The sequence below is a fragment of the Lucilia cuprina genome, chromosome 6 (genome assembly GCF_022045245.1).
Source record: "Lucilia cuprina isolate Lc7/37 chromosome 6, ASM2204524v1, whole genome shotgun sequence".
NCBI lineage: Eukaryota > Metazoa > Arthropoda > Insecta > Diptera > Calliphoridae > Lucilia > Lucilia cuprina.
This window is the reverse complement of record NC_060954.1, coordinates 59903930-59920655: the sequence shown is the minus strand read 5'-3', so window position 1 is coordinate 59920655 and position 16726 is coordinate 59903930. Positions and strand designations below refer to the sequence as shown.

The window sequence follows — 16726 nt, the reverse complement described above, 5'->3', positions numbered from 1 at the left end:
AAAGCGTAAGAATTATTAGTGTTGATAAATATTTGAAGATTTTTTGTCAATTATAAATACAAAGTTCAGATTGTCTATAATCTAGAATCCAGAATGTGGACAATAGTTCACAACATAGACTAGGTTATAATCTAGACTAAAGTCAAGGCCGTAGACTTGATTACAGACTCGACAACAGTCTGCACAATAAACTAAACTATCGTCCAGACTATAAACTAGACTATAGACCAGTCTTTTAACAGTTTAAACCTTAAATCAGATACAATTTAAACTATAGACTAGACTATAAACCAGACTATGGTCCAGACTATAAACTAGACTACAGCCAAGAACGTACATTATCGACTACATCCTAATGTAGTGTATAGACTAAATATAGTGTATAGACTAGACTATAGTTTAAACTATAGACCAGATTATAGTCAAGATTAGACTATAGACTAGACTATAGTCTAGACTATAGACTAGACTATAGACTAGACTATAGACTAGACTATACACCAGATTATAGTCAAGACTAGACTATAGACTAGACTATAGACTAGACTATAGACTAGACTATAGACTAGACTATAGACTAGACTATAGACTAGACTATAGACTAGACTATAGACTAGACAATAGACTAGACTATAGACTAGACAATAGACTAGACTATAGACTAGACTATAGACTAGACTATAGACTAGACTTTAGACTAGACTTTAGACTAGACTATAGACTAGACTAGACTTTAGACTAGACTTTAGACTAGACTAGACTTTAGACTAGACTATAGACTAGACTTTAGACTAGACTATAGACTAGACTATAGACTAGAGTATGGACTAGACTATAGACTAGACTTTAGACTAGAGTATGGACTAGACTATAGACCAAAAATAAAATAAAAATAATCGAAAAAAAATGCCACACAGCCTTCACTCTATTAGAAAAATTTATCATGAAAAATCTATATTAACAGCAGTTGAAAGAGAAGAAAACATTTGTCATCAAATATAAATATTTAAAACCACTGTACAATTTATTAGAATAAACGTAAATCAATAATTATAAAATATTTTACACATTATTAACAACCGTGTCGAAATGTAGTTAATCTATAAATGTACAAAATTGAAATATAAAATCACGCCCACTTTTTATTTTCGCTAATATAACTTTCAACACTTTTTCTTAATAAATGCACAAAAATTTTCGTCCAAAATACCAACTAATGTTACAAATAAATAGATTTAAATAATTTTTTTTTACAAATAATCTAAAGTAATAAATATATATATTTATAATAAAAATTTTACTAAGGATTTCCCCACCGTGCGGCGCCCTCTATACTATAAATGTTCTTTATAATTTTCGTAAAATCTTCTTTTTTACTAAAACGAAACACACAACAACATATAGAAGATCTGAAAGGAATGAGTCATCGCCTAGATCATCGTCACGATCAGCATGATTTCGAATAGATGGTTATTTTTTTTCTTGTTTATATTTTTTGTTTGCGTTTAGTTCGCTTTTCTTGAACAGATGCCAACTGTGACTTTTTCTTAGCCAGTATTTAAATTTTTTTTGTTAGAATATTATTTCTGCCACTTTTTTCCTTTATTCATGTTTAATTATGATTTAGAGAAAACAAAAAAAAAAAAAAAATAAGTAAAGAAAGGTGGCGTTTTTGTTTTGTTGTATGTTCATTTTGGTTTAGTAGGAAAGACGCCAAGAAGGTCGATTATAGTTTTCATAGTAGTTTGGTTACTTGTTTGTTTTGTTTATTCATAATTTTCATTTGAGAAAATCCGAGAAAAATCAACGTTTTATGTCAATTGATTTATGTTGTTTTATAAGTCCGATATGTTTTCGTTTTTATGTGTTTAATTTTATTTTTGAAAATTCTATCACTTCATACTATTTTAACTAATAGGCATATGGTCGCCCAAAAATCAAACACCTACATCATCTTGTTCCAATTTGAGTGAATTTAATAAGTCTACACCACCAACACCTCCGCCACCACCGCTACAGCCGGTCTGGACGCCTCAGACTTCGCCACAATCGAATCGCAAAGAATTTCGACCGGTGCACTTTGAGTCTCCCACTTTACCGCGCAAATACGTCTTATCAACTTCAGCTGAACCCGCACTGCCACCCTGGGATTCAACGAATGATCAAAACGTCTCAAAACTACCCCAGAGTTGTACAAATTTAAGTGCAACAAATACAGATACAACCAACACTTCATTGCCTCTGGGCTCTACAAATTCTATAACTACGGGTTTGCCTAAATCCAGTATTTCGGAAAAAATTAAAAGTAATATTTATTTTTTGTTTGCAATCAAGTCTTAGATTCTCTCAAAACTTCGTGCTAAAAATTTATATTTATTGTTTTGTTTTTTGGGTTCTCAGCATTCGAACGATCAGCTTCTGCCTCGGATTTATATAGTCGACCTCAAATAAAACGTCTAACTGATAAGGGTCGTCCCTTATGTAAACCCAATGAAGTCAGTAAGTATATGTTAAAAAGTTAAAAAGGGGAGGGTATTGATATTGCAACAAGATCACTCTCACTGTTTTTGAAAAAAAAAACAAAAAAAAAGTATTAGGTTATCAAAACAAATATAAGTAGGTATATTTTTTAAAAAAATTCCCCCTTAATTAAAAATTAAAATTATCCTTAAAATCCCTTCTTGTAAACTGTGTTTTTGCATGTATGTATCTACTGAATAGTTATAAAACCACAAAAAAAGATCAAGACTTTTGTTCCCCCCCCACCAAAAAGTCACAATTAAGTACTAATGTATTAAGCCTATTACAGTTTATAACGTTAAACACGAATATATGAGTGAACCGGAAACGGAAAACGAACGTCCTAGAAAAATGGCACAATTAGGCAGGAGACAATATGATGGCATTGGTCCTATAACCAATGACGGCATGCCCATCATTTTGAGATCGGTAATAATTGAAAACAAATACAAAAAAAAACAACATTGTTTTTGAAATTTTGCCAGTTTTATGTTTAATTTTCTTTCTACTTCTTCTTCTCTCTATCTATTTGATTTGTTTTTGTGTTACGAACACGTATGTCGAGCAGGAAGTTAAGGAACCACATCAGCATGAATGGTATAAACGTTTATATCAAACCATCCACAAGCAGAAACATGGCGGTATGATAACTAAAGCTTAATCCAATACTAAACCAAAACGTTAAAAAAATATATTTTTTTTAGTTTTATGCTCATGATTATATTGAGAGTGAGAACGAGAGAGAGATTTGAAATTTTATTTATTTTCCCATTTTTGTAATCGTTAAATTTTCCTTTATTGGCATTACATCTAATATTGTTATAGGAATACATATCTTTCTAATTATAAATCTTCCTTTTTTATTTCCAAAAGCACAAAAGTGAAGATTTATTTAAAATACACAGTGTGATTCACAAAAATTAGATAATTGTATGATAAAACCTAAAAATGTCAGGACCCTAATGATTTCCCTTGACTTTTGGTCAAACATAAATACCTGATTACTTCGTTGAAAATGGTCTAACTATAATCTGAACTGTTTTATATTCTCTAGTCAAGTCTATAGTCAAGACTATAGCGTATGTTCTAGTCTTTAGTAGAGAATAAATTCAAGACTATAGTAAAAACTATAGATTAGTTTTTACTTATGACTAAATTCTGGTCTCTAGGAGAGAAATTAGTCAGACCAGTCTGTAGTCTAGGATATACTCTATAGATTAGTTTCAGTCGTAAATCAAGACTGATGTCTAGTCGAAACTATAGTCCAGTTTATAGTCTATAGACTAGCCTGAGGTTTAATCTATAGTCAGTTTCTAGGAGAGAACAAAGTATAGTCTCTAGTGAGTTAAATGTCTCGTTTTCAGTCCGGATAAGTCGTAATTATAGTCCAGTTTCAAGTAGAGACTTTTATCAAGTATATTGTGGAGGTTATAGTTTAGCCTGTACCGTAGTGACTATAACTAGACTAAAGCAGTCAAGATTATTGTCTAGTTGTCTCATGGCCTATAGCCTCACCTACAGTCTTCTATCTATAGACAAGACTTAAGTATAGTTTCTAGTGGAGACCAGTCGGAAATATAATCAATATTTCACAGTCTAATCAATAATCGAGAATACAGTCGTTTTCTAGTCTAGTCTATAGTCCAGCCTTATGTTTAGTCAAATAAATATTCGACGTTGTAGTGTATTACCTGAGATACAGTATAATCTATTGATTAGACAATAATATAGTTCTTAGTCAAGTATTCTGATCTATAACAAGCTATAGTCGAAACTAAAGTGAAGTCTATCGTTCAGTCTAACGTCTAATCGAATGTCCAATCTATAGTCGATAGTATAGTCTATAGTTTGTAGTCTACAGTCGAGACTTAATATATTTTCTAGTCAAGACTAATGTCTGGTATCCTGTCGGAACCTTAGTCCAGTCTATAGCCGTTTTTATAGTATGTTAGTCTTATCTATAATCTACAATCGAGACTGTAGATTATAGACTGTAGATTATAGATATTTCTATTCGAGAATAATGACTAGTCTCTACACAAGGGTAAAAAAGAAATGTACACGCCTGGTACCAAATTGACAACTATTGACAATCAATACGTTGTCAATAGTGAGCTTATCACTATCACTAAATGTTAGCATTTAGACAGGCGATGTGTATAAAATATAAATTTCGACAACGAGTGTTGTCTTACATATGCATATATTTTTGGCAATGGATGTTTATAAACGCTTTGGTGTCAAATTGTTACCAAGTGTGTATATTTCTTTTTTCTCTGTATAGTTCAGAATAATGTATAGTCTTAAGTCGATTACAGTCTAGCCTTTAATCGAAATTACTGTCCGACTTGTTTCTACTTAAAACTAATCAAATGCAAAGATTATATCCTGATCATAACATTAAGTCTGTCCTGTAGTGATATTTATAGTCGAGTCTACAAATTCAGTAAGTGATTTGCATTGAGTTTAACAAATAATTAATACCTAGTTAGTCATTATTATTAAACATGGATTTAAAATCAAGCACACTTAGAGACAAAACGAAAACTTAGAACATTTTGTTTCTAAGTGTTTAATAAAAAAGCAAACCACTTTATATATAAATTAAAATTCAAATCTCTACAACTAAATCTATATTTTTTTCCGTTTTGGTTTATGCGCATTTCATGGCTGTGTTCGAATGCTTTATTTTTCAAAATGCACATCTGTTACAATTGTTCTTCAAAAAATAAAAACCTATTAAAAAAATATATATAAAATAATTATAATAATTCGAATTTGTGATTATTTCCAAAAATATGCGATAAAAAACAAAATACACAGATGATTGTGTGATCCGCTACAAACAACCAAGAGGTGAATCTTATATGAATGATCTAATATAAATTGTACATATTTATAAATGTGTGATTAGAATTGAACTTGGCTTGTTTATTAAAAACCATAAAAATTAAAACATTAAACATATAATAATATATTTACATACATATAAAAAAAAATTGTAATTAGTTGTATCTATATAAATATATATACTCATATCTGAAATCTGCTGATGTTACGCTTGATTTAATATTTACTTAATAATGCTTCACATTAAAACCAAAGAAAAAACTCGTATAAATTTAAAGCTTTATAGAGAAAATGTAGTTAGTAACAACAAACACTAATAATTAATTGCCTCAATTAACAAATTAATCATTAGTATATGCTAAAATATGCTAAAACATTTAACAAAGCACTTAATCTTAAAATAAATAGCAAAACTGTAGTTTTCATGCTAAAACTTACTAAAAGCACTTAAATTTTACAAAATACACTTTAACCCTAAAATAACCACTTTTAACCCACACGACGATAACTGCCTGCCCTTTTTTTCGTCTGCCTGCTGCATTTGCTCATTGTCTAAAACATTCTTTATTGAAACTTAAAGAATGAAACTTAATTAATTATTTTTTTCTAAATTTTTCTCATTTTCCTTAAAAAAAGGTCGCACTCAATATAGCAAACCGAATGGTTATCAATCAGAACCCGAACCAAATTACGATTCCGATTATTCGACTATTAAATATCGTGCGGTAAATCCAAATCGTTTACAATCGGTTTCATCGGCCTTAAACGTGCGCAAAAGCAACGACACGTAAGTTTTTTTTTATTTTGAAAATTTGAAAGATTTTATTTAATTTTTCTTTTATTTTTTTTTAGACTTTATGGTACTTTACCCAATCCTGTTAAATCGGGTCAAAATTCATATAAAAATCAACCCGGTCGTATAGAAGATTACGTTACCGGTCATTCTTCAGTTTCCGAAAAGGAAAAGAAAGAAGTGAGTAGTTTTATTTACTCTGTTTAGGTTAGTTAGTAGTTTCATGATCAACTAAGCCATTGCATTTTTCTTCATCGATCATTAATGTTTGCATGCTTTTTCTCTTGTTATTTTCTCAACTTCCCTGAAATTGGCTGAAATCGTTGAAAATTGTTAAATCAAAAAATACTTTAAATTTAAGAGTTGTTTTATAGAATAGTTCTTGTGCAGAATGTTTAACTATTTAACAATTTAGACTGTTATTATGGTCTATGGCCAAGACTCTAGTCAAGACTGTAGCCTAGTTTTAATTTGAAACTATTCGAGATTACAATCTGGCCTACTGGTCTTAAGTTGATAGTATAGTCCAGAAAAAAAGTCGATGTTCTACAGCAGAAACTATATTTAGTGTAGTATATTTATAATGGATATTATATTCCGGTCTCCAGTGGAGATTAAAGGGTAGTCGTTAGTCGATAGAATATGTCCTAGTCTTTAGTGTATAGTTAGTCAGATCTAACTATAGATCGGACTATAATCCGGGCTTTAGTGTAGTCTACAGTCTATACTGCAGTTTAGTTTACAGTCTTTACTATAGTCTGGTCTTTAGTCTGGACTATATCCTAGTCAAGATTATTTTGTAGTCTATAGTCAAGACTATAACCTTGTTTTAATTCAATAGAAAGTTCTATACTCTGGTCTATAGATCTTTAGTCCGATCTACCGTCCGGACTTTAGTCTAGTCTGCAGTCTATGATGTAGTTTAGTTTACAGTCTGTACAATAGACTGTCAGGACTACATTCTAGTCGAGATTATTGTCTAGTCTATATTCAATACTATAGCCTTGTTTTAACTCAATAGTCCATTCTATGATCTGGTCTGTAGATCTATAGTCCGAACTTTAGTCTAGCCTACAGTCTGTACTGTAGTTTAGTTTACAGTCTGTACTATAGTCTGGCCTTCAGTCTGGCCTACATCCAAGTCCAGATTATTACCTAATCTATATTCAAGACTATAGCCTTATTTTAATTCAATAGTCCGTTCTATAATCTGGTCTTTAATTTAATCTTCTGTACGATAGTCTAGTCTAAAGTTTCCACTATTGTCTTGTCTTTAGTATGGACTATAGTCTGGTCGAATATCGAGTAAGAAGTATATTATATTGTTGCGACTACAGTCTAGTCTTCAGTCAATACTATAGTCTAAGCTATAATAAAGTCTACAGTTTGGTACATAGTTTTGATTAAAAACTAGACCTATTTCTTGATTATATTCACAAGAATATAGTTTAAACTGGAGTCTAGAGTCTAGACATACACTGGACTAAAGCTTCGATACTATAGTCAAGACTTCAATTGAAGCTATACTCTTGTCTATTTAATCGCGAAAATAGTCTAGCATCTAATCACGTCTATAGTTTAGTCTATATTCTAAACTTTAGTCTAGTCTATATTCACGACTATATGTCAAAACATATAATCGTGAATATATTATCATTCATAGTCGTAAAAATCTTCTAGTCACTAATGAGGTCAAAACTCTAGTCTAAAGTCTATGTGATATGGTAATCGTTAGCCGATACTATATCCTCTTCTTTTGTCTATTCTAAAGTCCGGACTTTACTCTAGTCTGTAGTCAAGTCTACAATCTGTACTATAGTCCAGTGTATAGTCTGGACTAGTTAAGACTAAAGTAGAAACTATAGTCGAATATACAGTCTGGCCTATAGTCTGGACTATAGTCTAGTCGTAATTATAGTCTAATCTATATTCAAGACTATTGTGTAGTTTAAAATCGAGACTATAGTCAAGTCAATAGTCTTATCTGTAGTCTGGACTTTAGTATAATCTTCCGTGCTAGAGTCTAGTCTACAGTTTGCACTATTGTCTCGTCTACAGTCTAGATTATAGTCAAGTATAAAATCGTTTTAATAAGTGAAGACATTGCTCTAGTCTATAGTCAAGACAATATTCAAGATTTTATCTACACTAAAGTCTAATATAATACTAAAACATCTATTAAAGATATTAGTCTAGTCTCTAGTCGCAAGTTTCTAGTTTCTATATCCTAGTACAAAAGTAGTCTTAGTTATACTCAAAACTTGTCTATAAACAAGTATACTTATTAAGCTCTAATACAAGTAATACAAGTTTTACAGTGTGTGCAAAAATTGTTCTACTCTATGAAATTCAACTCAAATTCCCAAATCTTTTATGCATAAACATTCAACTGATTTCGTTTTCCCATTGTTAGTGTTTGTTCGAAAATTTTCCTTGCTCATCCTTAAGGCGGCTTCTTGTTAAGAACCATACAGCTTAAAAGTTCATCTACTCTCCTACGCTCTATAATCGCTTACATTCATAAGTCCATTAAAGCCATTTTAAAGAAATTCATATTCATTTACCCCATTTCTCTGTCTCTGACTCTCTCTCTCTTTCTCTGTTCATAAAATTCATTGAAATTTAATTTTCTTCTTTAAGGTTTCTTGTAATTTGTATGTAGTTTAAGTCTATTTTTTGTACATGTGTTCAGTTAAGGTTTAATTAATTTTTTTCTTAAAAAACAAAAACAAAAACATTTTATTTAATTACAAAAAAACATCAACAATTTTATTCGCCTTTTCTAGTGGTGGGACGAAATAATGGACATCTTTAATGTGGTATGCAATTTTTGCTAATTTCTTTTTGTTTAAATTCTTTTACTATTTAGTTTATAGTTATTGTTAAATTTTTATAGAAAATTATTTTCTAGAGATTGCTAAAAATTTATTAATAAAACTTAATTTTCTATAGAAAATTGACAAGCAAATGTATAATTTCATACAATAAAGTACTTAAGACTTGAAATATCCCCTTTTTTAAAAAAATACTACCTAAAAACTATATGAGTTAAATCGAAATTTAGGTCAACTATTTATAAACATTTAGTTTAATTTGTTTTTACTTAAAACTTGCTTACAAACATAAGTGGCTAAAGGAACATTCCGATATTCGTAAATTTTATATAAAAATATCGAATAATTACGATGCTTTACGAGTAAGTCTTCGGTTTTCCTATAACTTTAATATCAGTTTATCAATTAATATCATTTTATCTTATAATATTTTATAATTATTGTAAAAAACCTTAAACTAATAATGTTATTACTTTTTAAATATATTTAGCAACTGGATCAGACCAAGCTTTCTTCTCATTACACTGAAGGAAATCTATCAAGGTATTTAGAATAATTTTTGTTATTTTACTTTAATAACATTAGCATTAATTTAAACAATTTGTTATTTTATTTTTCTAGAGCATTGGCCAAAGAATCTGGTTATACCAGTGACTCAAATCTTGTCTTCCGCAAAAAAGAACTTCCCCAAAGTAGTCCATTGAGTCCCGTTGAACAGAAGCAAGCGTACAAAAACGTACAAGCCGGTGGAGAACCTCCACTATTTGGCTTCCGCAAACCAGCTCCCGAAAAGTCGAAAGGTTAGTAGAATTTTTTTAATTTTTTTAATTTTTTTTAATTATTATTATTTTCATTTGGGGATTTTTGGATTTACACTAACACAACACTAAAACAATTCAACAATTACACATTAATTACACTGTAAAAAATTTATCATGTATTTTAGAAATTTCGTTATGTAGAAATCAATTGATATTTTAATAGTAATTTCAACTGTTGCTAATTTTAACAGTAGCACTTTAGTTTCTTTAAAATCTGTAAAGTTTTGTAAAATCTTATGTCAATTAATCTTTAACATAAACCAAAAATATTTCTGAAAATTTTGGAATATTCGTTCGAAAAAATTTTGAATACTTTATTCATAGTCGAGACTATAGTAAGGACAAGTTTCCGGGTCTGAAGTCGAGACAATAGTATGTGCGAGAATATAATCTAGTCTTTAGTCTCGATTGTATACCAGATGCAAGATAATAGTCAAGACTATAGTTCAGTCAAGACTTAAGTCAAGTCAAGACTAAAGTCAACTCAAGACAAAAGTCCAGTCCATAATCTCGACTATAGTCTAATCACTAGACTAGTCCAGTCGATAGTCGAGACTATATTTTCTCCCTTAGTCGATTGTATTTTCGATTCTTTAGTTGAGTATATAGTCTAGTCTTTAGTGGAGACTATAGTCTAGTCTACAGTTGAGGCTATAGTCTAGTCTATAGTTGAGACTATAGTCTAGTCTATAGTGTAGTCCACAGTCGAGTCTAAAGTCTAGTCTATATTCGTGACTATAGTGTAGTCCATAGTCGAGCCTATAGTCTAGTCCATAGTAGACACTATAGTTTAGTCTAAAGTCAAGACTATAGTCTAGTCTATAGTCAAGAATATAGGCAAATCTACAGTCCAGTTTATAGTCGCAACTATATCCTATAGTCCAGTATATAAACGAGACTACAGTCGTATCAAGACTAAAGTCCTGTCTATAGTCTCAACTATTGTCTAGTCCACTTTATAGTGGCAACTATATCTTTTAGTGCCACTATAGTCGAGACAATATTCTAATCCAATGGCGAGACTATAGCCTAGTCCATAGTCGAGACTATTGTATTCCATAGTTGAGACAAAAGTCTACTCTATAATCGGGACTAAAGTCTAATCTATAGTCGAGTTTATAATTGAAACTATATCCTATAATCGAGACTACAATCCAGTCAAGACTAAAGTTCAATCTACAGTCTAGTCAATAGTCGACACTGTAGTCTTTATAGTTGCAACTATATCTAATAGTCCTGTCTGTTTTTGAGACTATTTTCCAGTCGATAGTCAAGATTATAATCTAGTCCATAGGCAAAACTATAGTCTATCTATAGTCGGGACTATAGTCTATCTATAGTCGGGACTATAGTCTATCTATAGTCGAGACTGAAGTAGACTATAGTCGAGTCTATAGTGTACATATAGTCGAGACTATAATCTATCTATAGTTGAGACTATAGTCTACCTGTAGTCTACCTAGTCTATAATCGAGACTATAGTCGAGAATATAGTCTAGTCTATTGTCGAGAATATTGTCTAGTCTATAGTCGAGAATATAGTCTAGTCTATAGTCCAGTTTATAGACGCAACTAAATCCAAAAGATAAAGTCGAGAATAAAGTCTAATCTATAGTCGAGAATATTGTCTAGTCTATAGTTGAGAATACAGTGTAGTCTAGTCAGTTTTAGAAGCAACTAAATTCTTTCTAAAGTCTAGACTATCGTCACTCCATAGTCTCGATTATAGTCTAGTCTAGGGTCCAGTTTATATAGACTAAACTATAGACTAGACTATAGACTAGACTACAGACTAGACTATAGACTAGACTACAGACTAACCATAATCTACATTCAAGACAATAGTGTAATCAGTAGTTTATTTTTTATAGTCTCTAGCCAGGACTGTTTACTATAGTTTTTTTCACATTATAGTGGAGAAAGAGAGTTATGTAGTTGTATTTAGTAAAACTGTAGCTTTAAAAACATCACTTACTAACCCATCGTTGATCTATAATTAAGTAAAAATAACAGACTAAAACCCTTTAATGCTTTTGCAAGGTAAGTAAACTTGTAGAAGTATTTAAACAAAAACAAAACCAACAATATTATAAAAGTAAATGGAAAATTAAAAAACACACTTCGTCACCTAAGTTGGAAGAGCAATAATTGTCGTAATGTTAATGTTTGTTAAACAAAAATGACCACTTATCTTAAACAACACAAATATGTAAATCACCAACGTTGAGCTATTTCATTTTAACCACCAGCAAAATAATTATGAAAATGCACAGAAATCTCTATGAAATAGTACTGATAACAAGTACATTTTTTTTCTTTACCACATCAAGAAAATTAAACATGTTTCCTGAAATTCCAAAAGCCCTACCTTCATTTATAGCGGTGGAATCGAAGAAGGAAAAGTCTGCTCCACCAACACCACCAAATCGTAAATCATTATATACCAAAACAATGGTGAAAAAACCTTCGAAAGGTATTCCCATACCAAGTAGTTCTTCTTCCAGGCATGAGAAATGTTTTAAACGTCCAGAAAGTCCCACCTTAGGGGCACCCAACAAGTATGGTACAATAACCATACGCAAAACTTCACGTAAAGCACCATTGTGTCGTTCAAAATCAGCTGGGGCTGTATCATCGCTTTTACCTCAACATGCAGAAGATAAAATTACAGTTTTAAGAAAACAAACCCATGTTCGTGCTATCAGTCCTGTAAGAAAAACTACGCAATTAGTATCATCACGCCATACCAGTCGTAGTCCCGTGGCTTTTGGCAGATCTATATCCAAAGAACGTACTTTTGCTGAGGAGAAGAAAAGATTGGAAAACTCTTTGCCTTTATCTCGTTATACTTTTGAGGCTAGCACAAATATTTTACGAGATCCGGCTTTGAAATCTCCACAGGATGTTAAGAAAGCTGTACGTACTCTAGCGGCATGTGCCGTTCAGTCTCGTAGTCATTCCGTGCCTCGTTTTTGTAGCGGTTGTCGTAGTCAAGCTCATTTACATGATGCCCATATTAACTATTTACCAGAAGTTAGCCATTATGGTTATACCGAATGGATACGCACTCCTATGGAAGATTCCAACATGGATAAAAAACGAAAAATGCTTAAGTCACAATCTAGCAAATACTTAGCCAAAGCCAATTCAAATGTCAGTTTGGCTGCCAGTAATTCTACATTTTCTTTAGGTCAGTCTCCTCCAATAGCACCGCCAAAAACTATTACAGTTAAGGCGCCTACAAAGTCACAATCATCTAACAAAATATGCAAAAAATTAACAAAAGATAAAACCAAATCCAAAAAAGCGACCACCGTTAAAAAGCCATCCAAAGCCCAAGAAACTATACAAGAAATGTCTTATGTATGTCAGCGTAAATATGATGCCACTGCCATGGAACCACGTGACAAATCACAAGATATAAATCATAATCTAACGTTTGAGGAATCTTACGATACTTGCATTTCGACGGTGCGCGATAAAACTGATTTTTGGAATGATTTTAATATGCAGCAATCGGCTTCATTGCCTTATGCAACACCTAAAAGACCAATGCAAAGCTATTCTGCCAACTTAACAGGTCATAAGTCCAGAAGTCTAAGTCCCAATCGCAATCGTTTGCAGTCGGTAGAAAGTAATCAAACTTTAACAGGAGATTCTGGTTATATTGAAGCCTCCGAAGCTAGTGTTAATAAAGAAGAAAAGGAATTTTCTCCCACAAGAGAAGTTCGGGTGCCACCCTATTTAAATCGTAATGTACGCTCGCCTTCAAGACGTAAAATTGATAGTTGCCGTTCCAATCAAACTAATAAAGTCATTAGGGCTAGTAGCTTATCCAGTGCTGAAGATCGTTCTCAGCGTGGTCTCTATTTATGCGATGAATTAGCTCATAGTGCCACTTCTTTAGCATCCAATGATCGCCATAGTCCTACTTGCCGTTATTTACACAATTCTGAACGTTTTGCAGAACTTAATCGTTTCTATAGCACTCTAGAACGTGTAGGGCAATTAGAGAAATGTACTTCCAAAACTAATTTTAAACCCATACGAAAAGAAAGTGATCTCTTGGATTATGAGGAATGGCGTCAGGTACGTTTACATGAAAGAGCTGAAAAGGAATTAAATTATTTGGTGGGCAAACTAAAACAGGAACAACAAGCCCAAAAATTCCTTTTCTTGCCCAAAGATGTCAACGATGTTAAGTGGCGCAAAGAATATGATTTGGGTTTGAATTCCCGCGAAAAGTCTGTAGAAGATCTAAGAGAAAATTTTGAAAGTATTAATTTTTTACAAGACTATATCGATCAGAGAAATAAACCCTGCTGCAACATGAAATATTGGAGACGTAATACTGTAGCCGATTTGGCACAAAGTTTGGAAGAGAAATTTCAAAATGAGGGATTAAAGGAAAGTTCTACCTCTCCCACTAGGGAGACACATTTCAGTGAACAATTAGTTAGTACATTGCCAAATGATCAAATACAAAAAATTAATCAGCAAATAAATGAAATATATTCATACGATCAAAATCAGCCGACAGTAAATGATGAAAAATTTGTGGTTACAGTAGAGCACAATACTATGCCATCGTCCTCACAGGCTTTAAGAGTACGTTGTAAGTCGTCCATAACTAGAGACGAATTATTGGGTTCAATACTAAAAAAGAAAAATGCCTTAACCAGTATTAACTTGAAAAAACACGATAACGCTGTGGCCGAACAAAAAAGTGAAGAACAACAAAAAGAACGAAATGAAGAATGTCAGGAACCACCTGAAATTCCGCCAGCCCCCAAAATGGATTACGAAGCATCAAGTGAAATTTATCAAACTGAAACCACACAAACCACCAAAAATGCCAAAGATATTTCAGAGAAAATTAAGTATTTCGAAGAACGTAAATATGAAACACCCTCCAAAACCATATATCGTGCTCGTGAGGATTCTTCACCCGATGAGGATGAGGTAATGAAATTAATAGAGGAAAAGATGCGTTTAAAACAGTATAGAGGCTATAGTCAACATAAGGAATTGAGCAATTCCCTAACGGATTTAAGTGGCATTTTTGGTGAAAAGAACACTTCTCGTGTAAATTTTCACATGCTCTCGCCCCAACAAAGACCACCAGATGAAAGTCATGATGATATGAGTGAAATTTATCAACATTCCGAGGACTATTCACCGTATAGTAGTATGGAATTTATGGAGACATATTGCCGTTCACGCAGCACATCGCCGCAATCACAATGCTCTTCCTATTTGCAACGTGTAAATACGGGAGAAGTACAAAAAATACGCGATAAATTCGAGAGTTTGGGTTACGAAAACACGAAATCCAATCATTTTTTTGGTCTAAGTAAGCTGAGAAAGGTGCGCAGCGACCCTGAAATGAATACCAACAAATCAGAGTCAAAAGACGCCTTAAACAATGCGGATGTCTCCTGGATAACTCATAAATTCGAAATACAAAATAAATTACTAAAACCCATCAAAGAGGAGACAGAACCCCGAAGGGCACGTAAACGTTTAATGTTATCGCCTACACCAAGAACCAATCGGCTTATGCCACACATAGATAGAATCAGTAAAACTGCCACTTTGGGAAATATGCCAACTAAGCTGGAAAGATCTCAGAGTCCTACTAGAAGTCTGAGTAGCAGTAGTGGTATTGTGGAACGTTTAAAATTACGTTATGAAACTCAAAAGGTCAATGATATACAAAGTCAATTATCACAATCTTCACCGGATATAAGAGACCTTAAGGATTATATACCACAATATTTAACAGCCAACTGGATCGCTCACAGATATCCCAGTCCAACTCACAATCGCATTGTCATGGCTGATAATCAGCATAAACCCAAGAAACTAAACTCCTGTGGTCATTCGACCCCCAGGGTTAAATCCACCAAATGTATTCATCATAAACAAAACAAAGATATATTCGCCAATCAAAAATTCGATCCTAAAATACATACACCTAAAGCACGTTATGTACCCGAAGGAGCAGAAACTAAAAAACAATTACCCAGATTACAATGGTCACCCTTGACTCCAAAGCGAGGACATGCAGTAACTTTTCAAGGTTTATTTTTCTTAAATTAACCATTTTCATTTAATACTTTTTTACTTTAAGTTTCCTTAACTAAGTAGTTGATCATCCTAACAATCTGAACGAAACATATTAACGTTGGGAAGGGCATTCGGGAACTCATGGTTTGCTCGACTAGACCAAAGCTTTAGTATTTAGCATTTAAGATTTGTCAATTGCTATAGAAACTTATGCATAATTTTTATTCTTTTTTTATATATATACACTCAAAACACACAATTGGTAAAAATTTCAAAATTGTTTTGGCATAAAACAGATTATGATTTTCCGACCCCACAACTTCCACCACCCCCCAAGGGTGAGTTACTCGAACAGGGAGCAGGTGAGTCCATTGTTAATTAAATAATTTAAACAAAAGAACTTGCAAAGAACTCATAAAATATAGTTCAATGGCCAACAACAGTTGGTTTTGAAAGATCTCATGTATGCAATTGTTTATGCAAAGTGACACAGTTCAATAGCGGGAAACCTCATTCATGTTGTATAACATGTTTTCGTTACAGTTGTTTTAAATACTTGTAAGTGATAACGTGGTCAAGAAGTAGGTAGGCCTTAGTTATTGCTAGTTGTTTTCTTTAGCAAAACCTCTTGAAATCAATATATGTAGTTCTTAATCAATGAGTCAATCAAGCATTGACCTGTATTTTTGCCATACTAAACTGCGCAAGGCGTCTTCAAATGGTTGTCGCGCTAAACAAGGTAAACATACGAAAGCGTTACTATGTTACCTTTAGTCATAATAATAACAAACTTGTAAAATAAACAAAGCGCAACGTTAAATTATTCTAACTTAATTAAA

General features: G+C 32.4%; 1 protein-coding gene across 27 annotated transcripts in view; it reads left to right on the top strand.

Annotated features, from left to right (window-relative positions):
* Nucleotides 1-16726, top strand: part of LOC111691266 (sorbin and SH3 domain-containing protein 1) — a 76884-nt gene that overhangs the window by 47381 nt on the left and 12777 nt on the right. For 17 of the 27 annotated variants that reach the window (XM_046954524.1, XM_046954506.1, XM_046954505.1 and 14 more), the window contains 11 exons: nt 1919-2305; nt 2401-2499; nt 2810-2949; nt 3089-3161; nt 5344-5376; nt 6007-6157; nt 6223-6343; nt 8950-8982; nt 9488-9540; nt 9619-9797; nt 16184-16249. In XM_046954524.1, the coding sequence (XP_046810480.1) occupies nt 1919-2305; nt 2401-2499; nt 2810-2949; nt 3089-3161; nt 5344-5376; nt 6007-6157; nt 6223-6343; nt 8950-8982; nt 9488-9540; nt 9619-9797; nt 16184-16249 (1335 nt within the window). The remainder of the gene's footprint in view (nt 1-1918; nt 2306-2400; nt 2500-2809; nt 2950-3088; nt 3162-5343; nt 5377-6006; nt 6158-6222; nt 6344-8949; nt 8983-9487; nt 9541-9618; nt 9798-16183; nt 16250-16726) is intronic. The other 10 variants (XM_046954516.1, XM_023435087.2, XM_046954517.1 and 7 more) reach the window with 8 other exon arrangements.